The sequence below is a fragment of the Hippopotamus amphibius genome, chromosome 6 (assembly GCF_030028045.1).
Source record: "Hippopotamus amphibius kiboko isolate mHipAmp2 chromosome 6, mHipAmp2.hap2, whole genome shotgun sequence".
Classification (NCBI taxonomy): domain Eukaryota; kingdom Metazoa; phylum Chordata; class Mammalia; order Artiodactyla; family Hippopotamidae; genus Hippopotamus; species Hippopotamus amphibius.
The window spans coordinates 156,104,538-156,122,984 of NC_080191.1; the positions used below are offsets into that span (position 1 = coordinate 156,104,538).

Genomic DNA, 18,447 nt, shown 5'->3' on the forward strand with positions numbered 1-18,447 from the left:
GACATAATTCATCTATTTTGGATTAAAAAGATGTAGTACATATATACAATGGAATATTACTCAACTGTAAAAAGCAATGAAACTGGGACATTTGCAGAGACATGGATGGACCTAGAGACTGTCATACAGAGTGAAGTGAGTCAGAAAGAGAAAAACAAATATTGTATATTAACACATATAAGCAGAATATAGAAAAATGGTACAAATCAACCAGTTTGCAAGGCAGAAATAGAGACACAGATGTAGAGAACAAACATATGGACACCAAGTGGGGAAAGCAGGGAGGGTTGGGAGGGAACGAATTGGGAGATTGGGATACCAAATTGTACACCCTAAATATATGCAGTTTATTGTATGCTAACTGTATCTCATAAAAGTTCTTTAAAAAAAAGACAAAATTCATCTATTTAAAAGTAAGAAATGAAACTAATTAAAAATACTTAGGAAATGGTTATATTTATAAGAGTTGATCACATATGCTAATTAACATAGGTAGTTTTTAAATAATTATGTAAACAGTGATGCTGTAAATATATCCTACAGTATATTAATATACAATGATGCCTTTGCATTGTTTGATGTAATAAAATCGTATTTGTTGACTACTGATCTTTAGAGCTTCAAAGTTATCACTACTGGTATTATTTTTACATTATTAAGGCCTTTAGCATTGAAGGAAGTTTATTGTCTGCTGTGTATATTACCTTACTTAATTGAGATTTGACTATAATGAAATACATGTATGGAAAAATCTCTGTCTCTCAAATCTGCAACTCAGTGGTTTAATAACTTGAGGAAAAGATGTTGTTCCAAACTGCTTATTAATTACTAAATCACATCAGGATTCAAACCCTTGAGACTGTTTTTAAAAGTTCATTAAGCTTATAATTCTAATAAAACTTGTTAAAAACCATGAAATAGTTACTTATCTACATTAACTATAAATTGATATTAAAAACATGGCTTTTTTTCATTTTTAAGAATTACATACTTCTTCAAAGAAAAGTTGATGAATTTTATAAAAAATAGTTAGAGATGGAATTTAGTAAACTCTCCAATGCTGACTTACAGAGCCTTCTGATTTCCTGGCATTATCAAAGAAAGAGATTCTATATATGAATAGATTGTCCATAAAACAGATGTTTACTTAATTACGCTCTTTTAATTTTTATTATTTGTGTTAATATTTCTAGAATGCATTGTACTGTCCCCAGTTACCTTAGTTTCTTGAATATAATTTAAGTTTTCTATTATCTCAGGATTGTCATTATAAAATTCAATTCTTAAACTATGCTGAAATACCGTTGTGTCCTAAGGGATACTGAAGTGTGTGGGCTATTTGCCTCACTCAAAATGGCCCCAGGGTGCTGTGCTGAAAAATTTAAAAGTAGACAGAAACTCTATCATGTGTTTTATTAGGTCTGTTTCCACTGAAAGCCATTGTTTCTCACTGCCATCACTGTACCCTTCTCATATAATCTGCTGCCTAATATTATATCAGACTGTTTGAATGATGATTTCTCCTTTCAAATGAATTAATTATTCCAGTAGAGTTCCTAAAAGTTTTTTTTTCTACCTTCTTTCAGGTTCAAGGTTATAGTCATAATTATTTAGTTATGTAAAAGTTTCCTATTATATCTCTAAAATCAAATCACAGATGTAAATACAATGCGATATGTTCCATGAGTACACATGATATAATCATTGTGAATTTCAATATTATTGTACCTGTGTAAACAAGAACTCTTGCTTAACGTTTTTGAAGTGAGAAGTCATAGCATTAATTCGATCTTCATAGTCACGTAGCTGATCTTGCAAGCTTGACCTTTCATCCTGCAGCTTTGACAACTGTAAATAACATATGCTAAGATTAACCAAAGTCCTACTAAGTTTTTACCATCTTAAAGGATCCAAAATCAAAAGAAAATTAAATCTTCATTTACTCTGATTCTTTCAATATCCACTTGAACTTCTAAAATTTACTGATCTTTTAAATATTATAAAAGTGTCGTGATTTAGAGATAACTGTGGGAAAATAAGCACCATATTAAAAGAGAATAGAAATCTCTCTCAGATTTACAGCATTAGCAGGTCCACTGATAAAATAAATTTTTCATACAGCAATACTTAAAGGGAGAGAATAAGATTCTATTCTATAATTAAATCACGAGATAGCTAAAGCAAACAGAGCACAACAAGATGTAACAAAAACATAGAGAATGAAACATAAATTTGAAAAGTAGCTGTACACCCAGCATAATAGCTCTTCCCTGCATTCCTGTTCAAAACCAATAGACTTAGGCTAAGCTTAACAGAACAGAACAACTAACTCTCATGTATTTAAAACCTGTTTCTTAATGAATTTTGTATGTCTTTGAATAAGAACCCTGAGTAGAAACAAAACATCGTAAATGGAAGAAAACAAATAAACCTTTAGGAAAGTATAACACAGAGTCTCAGGCCCACTAGAATATGCCACCCTCAAAGTAATATAAAAGTCCAACAACAAAAACATATGCTTCCCTAGTGTCTTAGGCTGTGGTTCCCCATGTTGGGGCTACAACTCAAGAGGTACACAACACCATCCACTGAAGTGCAAAAGAAATATTTGAAATTTTAACTAAGGAAGAAAGAAAATAAATATTTATTTACTCCTTTGTTATGTCCTATATTTTATTAAACTTACCAAGTACAGTTGATCCTTGAACAACCTGGGTTTGAACTGAGGGTTCACTTATATGTGGATTTTTTTCAATAAATCTAGTACTTATATTTTCATTGTACAGCTCTTTAAGTGTAGGGAAAAGTTTGTGTTTGATTAGAGATCACATTATGGGGAATCAAAAGAATGAAGGTTTGAGTCCTGATTCTATCCAAACTGTTTCAGCTTCTTGCCCTTGAGTGAATCATTTATCAATGCCTTGGTTTTGAGGCAGAGATAACAGTACTCAAATTTTCCATTGTGGCAGGCAGGTAGCACTCCTAATCCTCATATTGTTCAAAGTCAACTGTTATAATACATATGTATTTTTTGCTTTTTATTGCATCAATTTCAGTTTTTAATTCCCTCTTTTTTTTTTACTTTATTGTTCTTTTTTTAAAACTTACTAAAGGGAGTTTTTAGTTTCTTTACTTTTTGTCTTACTGATTTTTATGACCTAAATGTTTATGTCACCCCCAAATTCATATATTGAAGCCCTAATTTCCAATGTGATATAATCTGGAGGTAGGGTCCTTGGAAGGTAAGTAGGTTTAAATTAGGACATGAGAGTAGGACCTTCATGATGGGATTGGTGTCCCTATAAGAAGAGGAAGAGAGACCAGAGCTCACTCTCTCTCTTAGCCATGTAAGAACAGAGCCAGAAGGAGCCATCTACAAGCCAGAAGAGGGCTCTCACCAGTACCCAACCATGATGGCACCCTGATCTTGACTTCTAGCCTTCAGAATTGTGAGAAATAAATGTCTGCTTTTTAAGTCATTCAGTCTATATTATTTTGGTATTGCAACCCAAGCTAAGACATTGATTTAAAAATGAAGGCATTTAAGGCTATAAGTTTTCTCTAAGATTTTTGCTGTTTCCCATGGATGTGGGTATGAAGCAGTCTCTTTTTATTGTTTTCTAAAAGGTGATTTTTTTTCCATTCAATTTCTCTTTGATATGAATCTATCCAGAAATATATTTCTGAGAAACCGGCCTAGGTATTGATACTTAAATGGATCTCTCAGTCAGTTCAGGCTGCCATAACAAAAATATCATAGACTGGGTTGCTAAAACAACAGAAATTTACCTCTCACCGTTCTGGAGACTAGGAGGTCCAAGATCAAGGTGCCAGCCAATTCAGTTCCAGTGAAATTTCTCTTCCTGACTTGCAGATGGCTGTCTTCTCACTGTGTCCTCACATGACAGAAAGACCCCGGTCTCTCTTCCTCTTCTTATGAGGACACAAATCCTATGCCCTCCCTCCAACTATCACGACCTCATCTATACCTAATTATTTCCCAAAAGACCCACCTCTAAATATCATCACATTGGGGGTTAGGGCTTCAACATATGAACTGGGGTTGGGGGAGGCATGCAAATATTCAGTCCGTAACAATGGAGGATAATCTTTTAAATTGTTTATTATAAATTCTGTTGGCTTATGACCAGAAAACGTGACCTATGAAATTTCTATCACTCACTTCCTAATTGTTGTAAAATATATATAACATAAAATTTACCATTTTAACCATTTTTCAGTGTATATTAAGTACAGCTGCATTATGTACATCCACACGTGCAATCATCACCACTATCCATTTCCAGAAATTCTTCATCTTCCCAAACTGAAACTCTGTACCCATTAAATACTAACTCCCCATTCTCCTTATCTCCAGCCCTTGGAAATCACCATTCTACTTTGTGTCTCTATGAATTTGACTACTCTTAAATTATCTCATATAAGTGGAATCATACTTTAGTATGATGTCCTTTAGTGTCCAGCTTCTTTCACTTAGCATATTGTATTTAAGGTTTATCATTCATTTTTAGGTTTTTGTTCTGGTCTAGTACATAATCTACCTTTGTAAATGTTTTATAAACATTTTCTACTTAAGGGATATATGTAGTCTATGTTTTTATTTTTGCTGTATATCTTTTATATCTTTATTTTTGTCTATTAGAGTTGTCTAATTCTGAGGAAGTAAACATTGAAGTATCTCACTACATATTTTTGTCAAGGTCTACTTGCATTTATAATAGCTTTTACTTTTATATATTTAGCTGTTGTGCTGTTTGGTGCTTTATCACTTGTATTTTCTTCATCAATTATGACTTTTATCGGTCCTCGGGCTGACCGTGGTGGACGATTTGAGGGCAGCCAACTCGAAGCCTGTGCGCCGCGCACCGCCTCCTGTGGACGCTTGAGCCAGCTGTATAGCTTTCTCCTTTTGTCTCAGAACCATGTCCACCAATGAGAATGGTAATTTACCACCTGCCCACCTTAACAGATATAAGAACAAGGGGAAAGACAGTATAGAAATGAGGCAGCGCCGAATAGAAGTTAATGTGGAGCTGAGGAAAGCTAAGAAGGATGACCAGATGCAGAAAAGGAGAAATGTCAGCTCTTGTCCCAAAGACACTATGTCTCCACTGCAGGAAAACCGCAACAACCAGGGCACTATAAATTGGTCTGTTGATGACACTGTCAAAGGCATAAATAGCAACAATTTGGAAAGCCAGCTCCAACCTACTCAAGCTGCTAGGAAACTGCTTTCTAGGGAAAAACAGCCCCCCATAGACAACATAATCCGGGCTGGTTTGATTCCAAAATGTGTGCCCTTCTTGGGAAGAACCAATTGTAATCCCATTCACTTTGAATCTGCTTGGGCCCTCACTAACATTGCTTCCGGGACATCAGAACAGACCAAGGCTCTGGTAGATGGAGGTGCTATCCCAGCATTCATTTCTCTGTTGGCACCTCCCCATGCTCACATCAGTGAACAAGCTGTATGGGCTCTAGGAAACATTGCAGGTGATGGTTCAGTTTTCCAAGACTTGGTTATCAAGTATGGTGCAGTTGACCCGCTGTTGGCACTTTTGGCAGTTCCTGATATGTCATCTTTAGCATGTGGTTACTTCCATAATCCTACCTGGACACTTTCAAATCTTTGTCACAACAAGAATCCTGCACCCCCCTTAGACGCTGTTGAGCAAATTCTTCCTACTTTAGTTCGTCTCCTGCATCACGATGATCCAGAAGTATTAGCTGATACCTCCTAGGCTATTTCCTACCTTACTGGTGGTCCAAATGAATGGATTGAAATGGTTGTGAAAACTGGGCTTGTACCCCAACTTGTGAAGCTTTCAGGAGCTACTGAATTGCCAATCGTGACTTCCACATTAAGAGCCATAGGGAATATTGTCACTGGGACAGATGAACAGACTCAGGTGTAATAGATGCAGGAGCACTTGCCATCTTTCCCAGCCTGCTAACAAACTCCAAAACTAATATTCAGAAGGAAGCTACGTGGCCAATGTCAAACATCATGGCTGGCCACCAGGACCAGGTACAGCAAGTTGTGAATCGTGGATTAGTCCCATTCCTTGTTGGCGTTCTCTCTAAGGCAGACTTTAAGACACAAAAGGAAGCTATATGGGCTGTGACCAACTATACAAGTGGCGTAACAGTTGAGCAGATTGTATACCTGTTCATTGTGGCATAATAGAACCGTTGACGAACCTCCTAACTGCGAAAGATACCAAAATTATTCTGGTTATTTTGGATGCCACTTCAAATATCTTTCAGGTTGCTGAGAAACTAGGTGAAACTGAGAAACTTAGCATAATGATTGAAGAATGTGGAGGTTTGGACAAAATTGAAGTTCTACAAAACCGTGAAAACGAGTCTATGTACAAAGCTTCATTAAACTTGATTGAGAAGTATTTCTCTGTGGAAGAAGAGGAAGATCAAACTGTTGCGCCAGAAACTACCTCTGAAGGCCATACATTCCAAGTTCAGGATGGCACTGCTGGGACCTTCAACTTTTAGATTGTACATCTGAGGCATAAAGTTGTTTATTGTGTACTATGTTTGGTATAAGTTTGTCTCACTGTTTCTCTACTAAGAACTCTTTTTAAATGTGGTTTGTCATTGTAGCACTTTTTACAACTGAAAAGTGTAAACAGTTCCAAACTGTACATACTGTATGAAGCGTCTCCTCTCAATGGGTTTCTTATTTCTATGTGGCATTTCATATCTTGCAGTGTCCCGTAAATAAAGATTAAATTCCACACTTTTCTTTACTTCAAAAAAAAATTGACTTTTATCAATGCATAATGAACCCAGAACAAAAGCATCTGCTTTTTAAATGAAAGCATAATGATTAACTCTCCACAACTTGATAATTCCTTCCCCAGAGAGTTCCCAAACAACATTTTATTGCCTCTTTCTTAAATATCGGGCTGGTCAAAAAGTTCATTCAGTTGTTTCCATAAGATCTTATGGAACTTTTTGGCCAACCCAATATAAAATGACATGCAAGGACCACCAGATATTTATGGAAAACTTACATAATGTGAGGGACATCAAGATAAACAAACAAAAAAATCCCAAAGAAAACAGATAATTCAGGACACAAAAGACAAGAACTAAACACACACACACACACACACACTCTCAGAGAGATTGTAAATGATAATGTATTCCTAAAACAAGAACATGTGATACAAAAAAGCAACAAGCAAATAACTTGAAAAGTAAGAATATGATTGATATAGTTGCCAACAGTAAATTGCTATGTAAATATGAAACAAATCCTAAAAGCTTCCAGAGATTAAAAAAGTAACCTACAAAGAAACAGAAATCATTTTAATATCAGATTACTCACCAACAACAGTGCTGGAAGATAACAGGGCAATACTTTCCAAATTCTGTGGAAAAATTCTTTTTATTCTAGGATCTTTTACCCAGCCAACTTACTATCAAATGTGAAGATAAATAAAAACATTTTCAAACTCAGAGTGTTTACCTCCCATAGACCCTTCTTAGGGCAACACAAGAAAGCATGTCATCAAAATAAGGGAATAATCTAAGAAAAAAGAAGATATGTGGTGTAAGAAATGAAGCACCAACCCAGTAAAGGAATAAAGGGAATTCTCAAGTTAACAGCTGGGAAATAGGCCTGTGGAAAAGAGTTCATTTTGGGAAACACAGGACTCCAGGAGGAAGCAGTAGGAGGAGAGAGAAAGTATCTTGAAGATCTGATACTATGATTTAAGGAAAATAAAGTTAAAGCCAGCAGTGCAGGGAACCAGGATGTGAGGAATTAAAAGCACAGCATTGTGGACCCTTCTTGAAACAACCACACATGGATAGTACCCAACCAGCCAAAAGATGAACCAGAGTGAAAAATTCAAATAAAGATAAACTTAGTAAAAGTGGTTGTATGAATGATCATTAAATCATTTTAAATATAAAACTAAGAACCTAACACTTGTAGTAAATTAATGGCATTGAACAGAATGAAAATAAAATAAACCTTGATAATATAAAAATAATAAAACCACTATTTTTAAGGGGGAAAAGAAGGTGGCAGGAGAGCTAATTTCTTCATTTCAAAGATGAAAAAATGAACGATCCAGGAGTCAATCCATACTGTCTACAAATGAAGCAAAGAATTTTTTTAAAACAATTAATTTAACCATCTCATTTTTCTTATTTAGTTTTTCTTAATGTTAAAGAAAGTTTTTAGCAACCACTATCCCTTATAACAAAGTAGTACTCACTGAAATTCAATAATTCCTTTCACTTTCTCCGTTTAAATTTAAATTTCTATGGTAAAAACAGCACATGTAATAGGATCCCAGTTTTACAATACTCCTGTTTTTTCTGTCTGTATACCTGTAGACCATGATGTCTGGGATATTTGTTTAAAGCCACGATAGCCACTTCTATGGTCAACAGTGAGTACTTTGCGTAGGGAATATCTTAAATTTTTAAATTTTATACCCTTCCCTTCTTAAACTTTCAAGAGTTGCTTTTTTAATATCAGAGTTTATTCAGGTGAAGTGATTATGGCCCTCATTCTTTTTATTGCTCTTTAACATTTTTTAAAATAGCTAATACAAGTAATATGTATATAAAATCCTGCAAGACAAATATTATGGCAATAATACCAAAAACTAACATTTGAATGGAACTTAACCTATATTAATGTCGGTAGAGCTGTATAACAACACTGTGAGATAGTTATTTTACTTATCTGCAGTTTACAGAAGAGGAAACAGCCTAAATACTGGTAAGCAGGATCTGAACCCAGGACTGGATACTTACTATCATTCCTCAGTACTCAGCGCTAGATCTCTTATATTTCCTAATGCTGCCCTTCACTGAAAACAAAAAACAAAATCCGAAGCCATCTAAATCAGATATAAGTAAGTTAGAAAATTTTGAAAAAATATTTTCGAAAAACAGAGTGGAGGATGTTCATTTCTCAGCGAAGACCTCCTCCTCCATTCTCTAAAGAAGTGTAAACATCATAGGTTCTTCTTGGACCCTCTTCCACACAACACATTGCCATGTGATGGAACTTTAGGCTGACTGCTAAAGGTTTTTTAAAGTTTCCTGAACTGGCTGCAATTTTATTTTTAACAACTACCATGCATTAGTTGCAAGCTGGTGTAAAATATTCCTTACAACGTAAAATATTTTATATCGTTCTGTGACAACTTAATCTGAAAGGCTGTAAACTGCACATTATACATACTTACTAAAACATCCCTCTTGAAAACATTTCTTCGAGTCGCTTTAAACTTTAAATATGATAGGCAGTAACTCAAAAAGAAATGTCAACCATAACGTGTTTTGTTTACAAACATCCGCAAATAACTGTTGCTACGCAAACCTCAGAAGTCCCTTTGCAAAACTGCGCTTAATTCTAAGGAAGGAAAAAGCGGGCGCGGGAACCAGCCTTTCCTCTACTGCTCAGGAGGCTGGAAATGAGTGCAAGGATTGGTAGAGGAGGAAGGAGTAAAGCTTGTGAACTCTAAAATTCACAAGCTTTAGAGTTGTGAATATAAATAATCGTTTCAGTTTGAATGATTGACTGAGTTTAACGCTTAGCAAGTATGAAAAAGGCTAGCAGGTGAGGGAGGAAGGAGATGGTGCCGGAGAGAGGTAGACCGCGAAGAGATGAGATTAGGGAAGGAAGGAGAGAAATGAAAGGGTTGGGGTGTTTCTCCCAACCAGAAAACGTTCCCCAACAAACTCCCTCTTCCCCCGCCTCCTTCACCCGATCCTTACCTGATCTTCCAGTATCTTGTTCTCCTCATTCGCCACCGGGATGGCGAACCCATCCTCCCAATGCAGCTCCGCCAGGAATTCACTACTCATGACGACGAACGGATAGGGGACGTCAGAAAAAGGGCAGAGGAAAGATCCCCCTTCTCCTAACGCCGGTGAGCGGCACCTGAGGCAACCCCAGGAACTCGCAGAGCTCGGGGGTGGCGGCTATTGGAGCTCTAGCAACCGTTTCGCGCCCTTAGTTACCAAACCGGAAGCGCCCGGGTCCCGAGGCAAAACTTCCGGTCGAGAACTCCTTCCAGGGTCCCGGGCAGCTTTTTCGTCTTGGGCACCCAGAGAAGCGAATCCGCTCACACCTCCAGCGGTGCCTTGGGGTTGCCAGGTACCAGCATGACAGTCCTTCAGCGTGCGGCTCCGGATAGCCTCCTCGGCGCTCCCCGGGGGTGTAAAATCGGTGGCGCCTGCCGTCTCCGCGGGACCACAGGGCACGGGACCGGCGTTGCGCTACGCAGCTGCGACCGCGGAGAGAAGACGAGAGCTAGTGAAAAGAAACCGAGCTTTCTTTTCAAGTGACGTTTGTTCAGTTTCATGAGTAGGTGAGATCTCGTAGGCTGAAGACTGGTATTTTGAAGCAGAATTCACTCCCTAGAGTAATTGCTGGCCGTCTTGACCTTCGTCTGTTTTCATTTCTGGCCTCCCACCCAGTGTTCTTCTGCAGGGCTGCTGAGTCCTAGCTGACCGCAGACGTGAACTGCGCAGAGCTGGCAAACCTGCAGCGCAGAGTTGCTACACCTTTATTACACTTTCATTTGTTAACAGTTACGTTTCTTTAATTCCATACAAAAACCTGCATTTCTTCCTAACCTCGAAAAAGGCTGCCTGCTTTAGACTGGCAAGCACTGCGCCAGTTCACTCCTTTGAATTACCTGCTTGGCACCGGTAGGCATTTGAGTTTATGGCCCGTGTTGTAGAGCTTCTCAAAACTGGAAAGGACAAAACAGTGAACTAATCGAATCCTCTCATTTCCTAGATAAATAACTGAAGCTCCCTGAGGTGAAGCAGGTAAAGTAGGCAGGACCTAAACTCGGATACAGGTCTCAAGCTATGCTCTCTGCGATGAGGAGTGTTCTTGGCTGGCATATTCTCTACCACTGCATCGTGAGGATCAATTAATTTTGTTTATCCAATAGTCAGCTATCTGTTGCTTTTTTACCCTTTTGAATTTTATTTTAGCTTTTCGTTGTTAAACTTTTTATCATAAAAAGTTTAAATACATGTAAGAATAGAGAGCAAGGTATGATGAACCCCATATACTAATCACCTTGATTTAACATTCTCTTTTTTTGCCATATTAGCTTCATCTGTATGTTTCCTTGAAGAATTTTAAAGTAAATCACAAACATAACATTTCACCCATAACTACTTGAGCATGCATTACAAATGTTTAATTTTAATTTTATAACATGAACACATCATTATCACATCTGACAAAATTAACAGTATGAAAGATCTCTTCATGATCAATATCTTTTTGTATTCAGATTTCCTCAAATGTCTTGAAAATGTCTTTTTTACCCTTGGTTTGTCACTATACTTTTGAAATCCTATTTTGTAGTTTTGTCTCTTTGTGCTTACATGGTTTTCCATATATTTAATCTTATGGACCTAGAAATAGTGGCTTCAAAGACTAGAGTTAGCAAGGCATTTTATTCTCCACTTCTACATTGCCTAAATTTCCAAGGTGGTGGAGAGAAAGACTGCTTGTAGAGGGAATTTTGACCTATATGGAATAATGAACTTTTACAGCTTAAATAACTTTTAGAGATCATCTTTTATTTTATAATAGTTTAATCATCCTTACTAATGAAAATGTTAGTATCCAGCATATGTTAAGATGGCATATAGTTATTTATACTTCAAAATTGTTATGACAGTGTCCCTTTTTTAAATGATTATTTTAAAATGTGAATACTGAGGCAGCTGCCTTGGCCTGTGCCAATCTGTTGATCCACCCCGCTCAGTGTCAACTGTAGCTGCCAAGTGCAGAACTGCACCTGTCTTTGCTGGGTACTCCTCTAGGCCCCAAGGACATAAGAACTTTGGCAGCCAAATCAGTCCCTGCAAAAAGTTCCATTTCCCGTATCTCAAGGCTTCTATTTCCTGAATTTCAGGATGACAATTATAGTGTTGAATTTTGGACAAACTGTCCAGGCATCCTCCAAATTCTGCCTTTCTGCCTTTAAACAATATCCCTGCTTCTCCCCCCTCATCACCACAGTATTCCTATCATCCAATTCCCACTTTTATAATGCTACAACTTCCACGTTCTAACTCTATTTGTATTCATTCAGATCTAGATTTAGAAACAAAACCCAAAGTTTTACAACCTGTCACTAACCATGAAATAATCAATTTAATCCCCAAATACTAGGGCAGATGTTACCCTTTTACTCTCTCATTCCCAAGAAGATAACTTCATCCAAATCAGGTTGTTCAGGCTAAAATATGAAGAGATTTTTGGTTTTGCAAAAAAAAGTGATCTTTGTTTAAAAAAAAGAAAAATACGTATATGTATGAAGGAAAAGGAAAAGATATCCTCACCTCCATGAAAGTTTCATTCTCAAATTTGCCCCATTTTGGTGTTTATCCTACTAGCATTTTTTTTAAATGAAACTATAAGTATATACATATATTAATTTTTTCCTATAGAAATAAAACCGTAAATATTCTTTTACAAACTCATTTTTTCACTGAACAGTAGTGGCCATGTTTCCATGTCAGTATATTAGATCTTTGGTCTTTTAATAGCAGCTTAAAATTCAGTATTATCAATCAATTTTAACTTTATAAACAATGCTATAATGAACATCTTTATACTACTGTATTTCACAATTCTAGAGTATAATTATTTTTACATTTTAATATCTCCATATGGGCAGCACTTTTCAAACACTGTTTTATAGAACATTATTCCAGGAAATTCTGGAAAGTCTGTAAAATCCACCCCCATCTTAGAATCAAAATGCACATCAGTATATCAAAAGCTCTGAGAAATTACAGAGTAAGAAACCGCTGTTTAACATAGCTCCAAACTGAGTTGATCTAGTGTTCCATGGAACACACTATGGGAAATGTTCTAAGTAATGTTGCCTGGGTGACTGGTGAATGAGGACACCAGTAAAAAAAAGTCATTTTGGAGCATGAAAAAAAAAATCTCCAAAGTTGGAATGCATCGTTCAGTTAGTGTTTTATTTGGTGAATAAGATGTAATCTTGCACACATATGTAAGTGTTTCTGCATGACATTTTCTTACAAGTAAAATTAATGGAAAACAGGTATAAGCAATTTTATTTTGATAGTTAGCACTACATTATCTTTCAAAATGTCTTTGCACACCAACAGAGTATGACAGTATTCTTGCATACTCTGGACATTATGAAGTATCAAATATTTTACAACCTAAGGAGAAAAATATGGTGTTTCATTGTTGTTTATTGACAATTCTATAATTATGAATGAGAGTGGACATCACATTTCTTCTGCTAAGAATTTCTTTATCATATCCTTTGCCCATTTTTTTCCCATTAGGTTGTCTCTTCTTATTAAATTATGGCAGATTTTTATGTTATAGTTTCTTTATGCATGTTTGTATCTGTGTCTATGAATAATATTTTTCTCCTAATCTTTTTTGGTTTGCTTTTCTAAACTTTGTTTTTAGTGAATTTTGCTATACACACCTCAGAAACTGCTCTTGTTGCCATCTGTATGCTTCATATTCCAGTGGATACATTCATGATTAACTTACCTGATCTATGGGTTGCATTCAGCTCAGCTATTCCTTCCCTATTAAAACATTTTCTTCCCTAAGCTTTTATGACTCCTCTCCATCTCCACTGCCACCACTCCAGCTCAGGCAATCATCATCTCTCACTGCACTACTACAATTGCCTCCTCAACAATCTGCCCACTTCTACTCTTGTTCCTCTGAAATCCATTCTCCCTCAACAGTTAAGTAATCTTTTACTTCCAACATCTAATTTTGAAATATTTCCCACATACAGAAAAGTTGAAATAATTTTACAGTGAGTACCATTATCCCCCTGATCTAGATGTTTCCTAGTGCTATCAGGAATGTTTGACTATTCTTATTATCACATATCTAGCTATCAATATCTATCTATGCATCAATCCATGTTATTTATTCATGCATTTCAAAGTAAATTGCAGTAATCAATACACTTCCCCCCTAAATACTTCACCATGCATGTTTACTTTGTTTACATTCTTCCCTCTATAGGTAAAATTTATATACAAACAAATACAAAAATCTTGAGTTTTGATAAATGCATACACCAAATTAACCTAAACTGCGCTCAGATGTGGAACATTACCATTATTCCAAAAAGTTTCAGCTTGCTTCATTCCAGTCAATCCCTGCTCTTACCTCCCCTAACCCTCCAGAGGCAACTTACTGTTCTGATATTTTCTCTATTATAAATTAGTTTCCTCTCTTTTAAAATTTCAAATAAATGGAAAGGTACTGTATAGTGCTGTATTTACTATATTCACAATTTATTGCCTCTCAGCCCAAATTCACCCATTTTGCCTGCTCTGTGAAAACAGATATGGGCCCTTTAAGTACTTCTCTTTCCACAGCTGGCACACCATCAGGCTTTATCAATAAAGGGCACAGGCGAGACATTACAGGAGAAAAAAGCTTTTTTTTTCTCCCTGGTTCCAGTGTGCTCACCTGGCAGGCTCCTGCAGCCCAGCACAGCTTCTTCAGCATCCAGTTCCTGCGTTTCAGGCAGTTTTCCCAGCATTAGGCTCCTGTGGTGCCTGTGGCTTCTCCAGTTCCCAGCTCCTGCTGTGTGCAGCAGCTTTCCGTAGCACCCACCCCCACCCCAACTTGGGCAGTTTGGCGACAGAGTGTCCCCAGTGAGACATCATCTCGTTAACAGACTTCCCTGGAACCACAGAGAACAGATTTCCATCAAGTTCAAGCAGCACATTGATGTCTCTTCCATTCATTTAGCCCTGGGGGGTCGAGGGTGGGGGTGGGAGCTCTTCCCTGGGCAAGCTGTCTCAGCTTTCAGGATAGCAACTGCTCCTTATATCCGCTATTTCTACATTCTTTTGAGTTTTCTTTACTTCTTAACAGCCGGCCCCTTGTTACTCCAATCCTGTGTTACAGTTCACAATTCTTTATATGGAACCTTCCGTATTAAACGACTGTGTGGTTTCTCTCTCCTGATTGCCCCTAGACTGATAAAAGTATGTACTTTTTGATGTCAGACTTTTTTTCACTCAGCTTCATGTTTTTGATATTCATCCATATTGCAGTATCAATATTTCTTTTTATTGCTGAGTAGTATTCCCTTACATAAATATAACACACTTTATTTTTCTCCTAATGATGAACACCTGGACTGTTTTCAGTTTGGGGCAACTATGAATACACCTATTATATTTTTGAGCACCTCCTTACTTTCTAGCCTACAAAATGGTCTAGGCTCACCTTTTTTTTTTTTTTATTAGTTATCTACTTTATACATATTAGCATATATATACATCAACCCCAATCTCCCAATTCATCCCACTCCTCCACCCCCCGACTTCCACTTTCCCCGCTAGGAGTCCATATGTTTGTTCTCTACACCTGTGTCTCTATTTCTGTCTCGGCTCATCTTGTATTTTCCCTTACATAGCTGGAGAATTAGCCATTTCTCCAAGGAGCTCTGATTCCTTTTATTGGAGAATGGCATTTAGAAATAAGATCTGGGCTCTGGGCATGTTTGCTGTTACTGGGCTGTCATTGCTTCTCGGCCCTCTCAGCAGACAAAACTAGATAATATATGTATACTAACCCAAGAATTTGTACATATCTATAATCGTCTTTGTGTCCATCTGTATGAGCTAAACATTAATACACACTAATGTGTGTGACTTCAGTCCCTTCCTATTTATTTGAAACTTCCCTTCTGGCAGCGAGAAACCTTGCTCCCACTATCCATCATCCATTTACTTATTTGTTCAACCCCAAAGTACATTTAAATGTGTTTCAGAATTATTAACACATAGTCTCAGTACAAGCCTTTTCAAGGACATATGTTTTTATTTATCTTCGATAAATACTAAGGAGTACAATTGCTGACCATAGGGTACTTCGATAAATACCAAGGAGTACAGTTGCTCACCATAGGGTATGCATATGTTTAGTTTTATAAAACATGCCAGACCTTTTCCAAAGTAGTTGTACCGTTTGAAGGACTTTTTAAAAACTTAAATCAGATTTCTTCCAGGTTAAAACTCTTCAGTGGATTCCTGGTTTAGTTGGAATTAAATCCAAACTCCTTAACCTGGTCTACAAAGTCCTATGTGACCTTATCCTAGCCTGTTTTTTTCCAACCTCCTCTCTTTCCATCTTTCCCCTTATACACTATGTTTCAGCCACCTTGAACTTTTTTTTAATTATTTCCTCAGAGCTTCAAAAAACCAAGGCGTCTCCCAGCCTTTGGGTCTTCATATATGCTGATCCCTCTGCCTGGAATATTTTCATTCCATAATGTCCAGTTCTAGAGTTTTTTTCAGGGCTCTATATTCTTCAGTTGTATATATAACCTCCTTAGAGAGGCCCATTCAATCGAATTTAGCTTTTACCTATTACTCTATCTTATAGAAAAATTTTCACGTTTAGTAACTACATTCAGACTAATTCACCACAGTTAGTACTTACGTTTTTATTTGCTTGTTTACTTACTTATTTTCTGTCTTTGCCACCAGACAATAATATGCAAGACAGTAGGAACCATATGCATTTTGTTCACCCTGTATTCAGAAACTAGAACAATACCTGCACGTGGTAGTGCTCGATAAAAATCTGCTAAGAGAATAAACATAAATGAAAAGAGCAGTTTTTACATGGTTAAATCTGTCAGTCTTTTCCGTGATAACTTTTATTTTGCATCTCACTAAGGAAATCCTTTCCCAGAAGACTATAAAGATAACCTATTTTTATGTATTATTTATTTATATATAAATATATATAATATATAACTTTATTAAAATTTTACTATTATTAAAAGTTTAGTATATTTAATATTAAAATTTAGCACTTATTCATTAAAACTTGTTTATTCATTAAAATATTTACATATAAATTATATATTTTTCTAGTACTTTTTTTCAGCTTCCCAAGAACTTTATTTTTTAATTGAAATGTGGTTGATTTACAATGTTGTGTTAATTTCTGCTGCACAGCAAAGTGATTCAGTTATACATATATTCTTTTTTTATACATACGAGGGTGAGTCAAAATTATCCACACTCTCGCTGTAGAGTTTATTTTAATTAACTTTTAGAAAAGACAAGTACATGATTTTTCGACATAATCTCCTTGCTTTTTAATACACTTTGTCCATCTGTCAACGAGCTTTCATATTCCCTCATTAAAAAAATATTTTAGGCTGAGCTGCAAGCCACAAATGCAGCAGTGTCTTCACTTTTTCATCAGAAGTGAATCTTTGTCCTTGTAGGGCTGCTTTCAGGGGACCGAACAGGTGAAAGTCCGATGGAGCAAGATCAGGACTATAGGGAGGATGCTTTAACACCACAAATCGAAGTCTTTGCAGAGTGTCAACAGTGTGAGCAGAAGTGTGCAGACATGTACACCCTCAGACCACAAAAACGAATCACTGCACACTGCAGTGTAAATTTGCACTTTTGTGCAAATCACAAGTGGGGCATCCATTTTTACTCACACCACAATTACAAATGAACTGATGTAACACGTTCACACCTGCACAGCAGTGACTGGGGAGACAGTAGCCTTGAACGGAAGGTGCTAATAAGACAGTGCGGCCAACAGAAGTTCTAATATAACTGGAGGGTGGATAATTTTTGACTCACCCTCATATTCTTTTCCATTATAGTTTATCATAGAATATAGTTCCATGTGCTATACAGTAGGACGTTGTTGTTTACCCATTCTATATATAATAGTTTGTATCTGCTAACCCCAAATTCCCAAGTACTTCTATAATTATATATTATTTTATAATAAATATTTTACATTAAAGTTTTAATGCACATAAAATTTATGTTTGTGTATAAGAGGAGGTAGGTTCATAGTTCTTTTCCAAAACAAACTGAAATTTTCCAAATACCACTTGTTAAATAGTCCGTCGCACTCCTCTGGTTTGAAATGTGTCCTTTTTATATACTAATTCTCATATATACAATGATATGTTTCTGGATATCTAGTATTTCATTGATTTATTTATTTATCTCTACAAAAGTACCACACTGTTTTGAGTAGCATAGCTTCTTACTATGGTAGGACCAACACACCATCTGTCCACCATCACAACTACTGTTGTTTATTTTCAAACTTTCTTGCAATCAACTTGTCAAGTTCAAAAAAGGGCGAAGAACCCTAGGGACTTTCATTAAAATTTCTCTGAATATACATAATAATTTAAGAAGAAATGAAATTTTTATTGTATTGCCTTCCTACCCAGAAATATGGTAAATGTCTCCATCTTCTCAGAATTTCTTTAATGTAATTCATTCTTAATACAGTTGCATATGACTGGATTCAGAGCATTATATAACCTCAGCATTAGAAGAAACTTCCAAGACTGCCCCTGGCTACAACACGCACCT

The 18,447-nt window shown here is 36.5% G+C and overlaps 1 protein-coding gene and 1 pseudogene across 1 annotated transcript in view; one reads left to right on the forward strand and one right to left on the reverse strand.

The window, feature by feature from the left end:
- Positions 1-9,911, reverse strand: part of CCDC39 (coiled-coil domain containing 39) — a 49,438-nt gene extending 39,527 nt beyond the window's left edge. The window contains exons 1-2 of the mRNA XM_057738801.1: positions 9,784-9,911; positions 1,729-1,848 (exon numbers count right to left, since the gene is read on the reverse strand). Coding sequence (XP_057594784.1) covers positions 1,729-1,848; positions 9,784-9,873 — 210 coding nt within the window. The 5' untranslated portion in view covers positions 9,874-9,911. The remainder of the gene's footprint in view (positions 1-1,728; positions 1,849-9,783) is intronic.
- On the forward strand, positions 4,944-6,531 carry LOC130855336 (importin subunit alpha-1-like; annotated as a pseudogene).
- Positions 9,912-18,447: the final 8,536 nt, after the last annotated feature.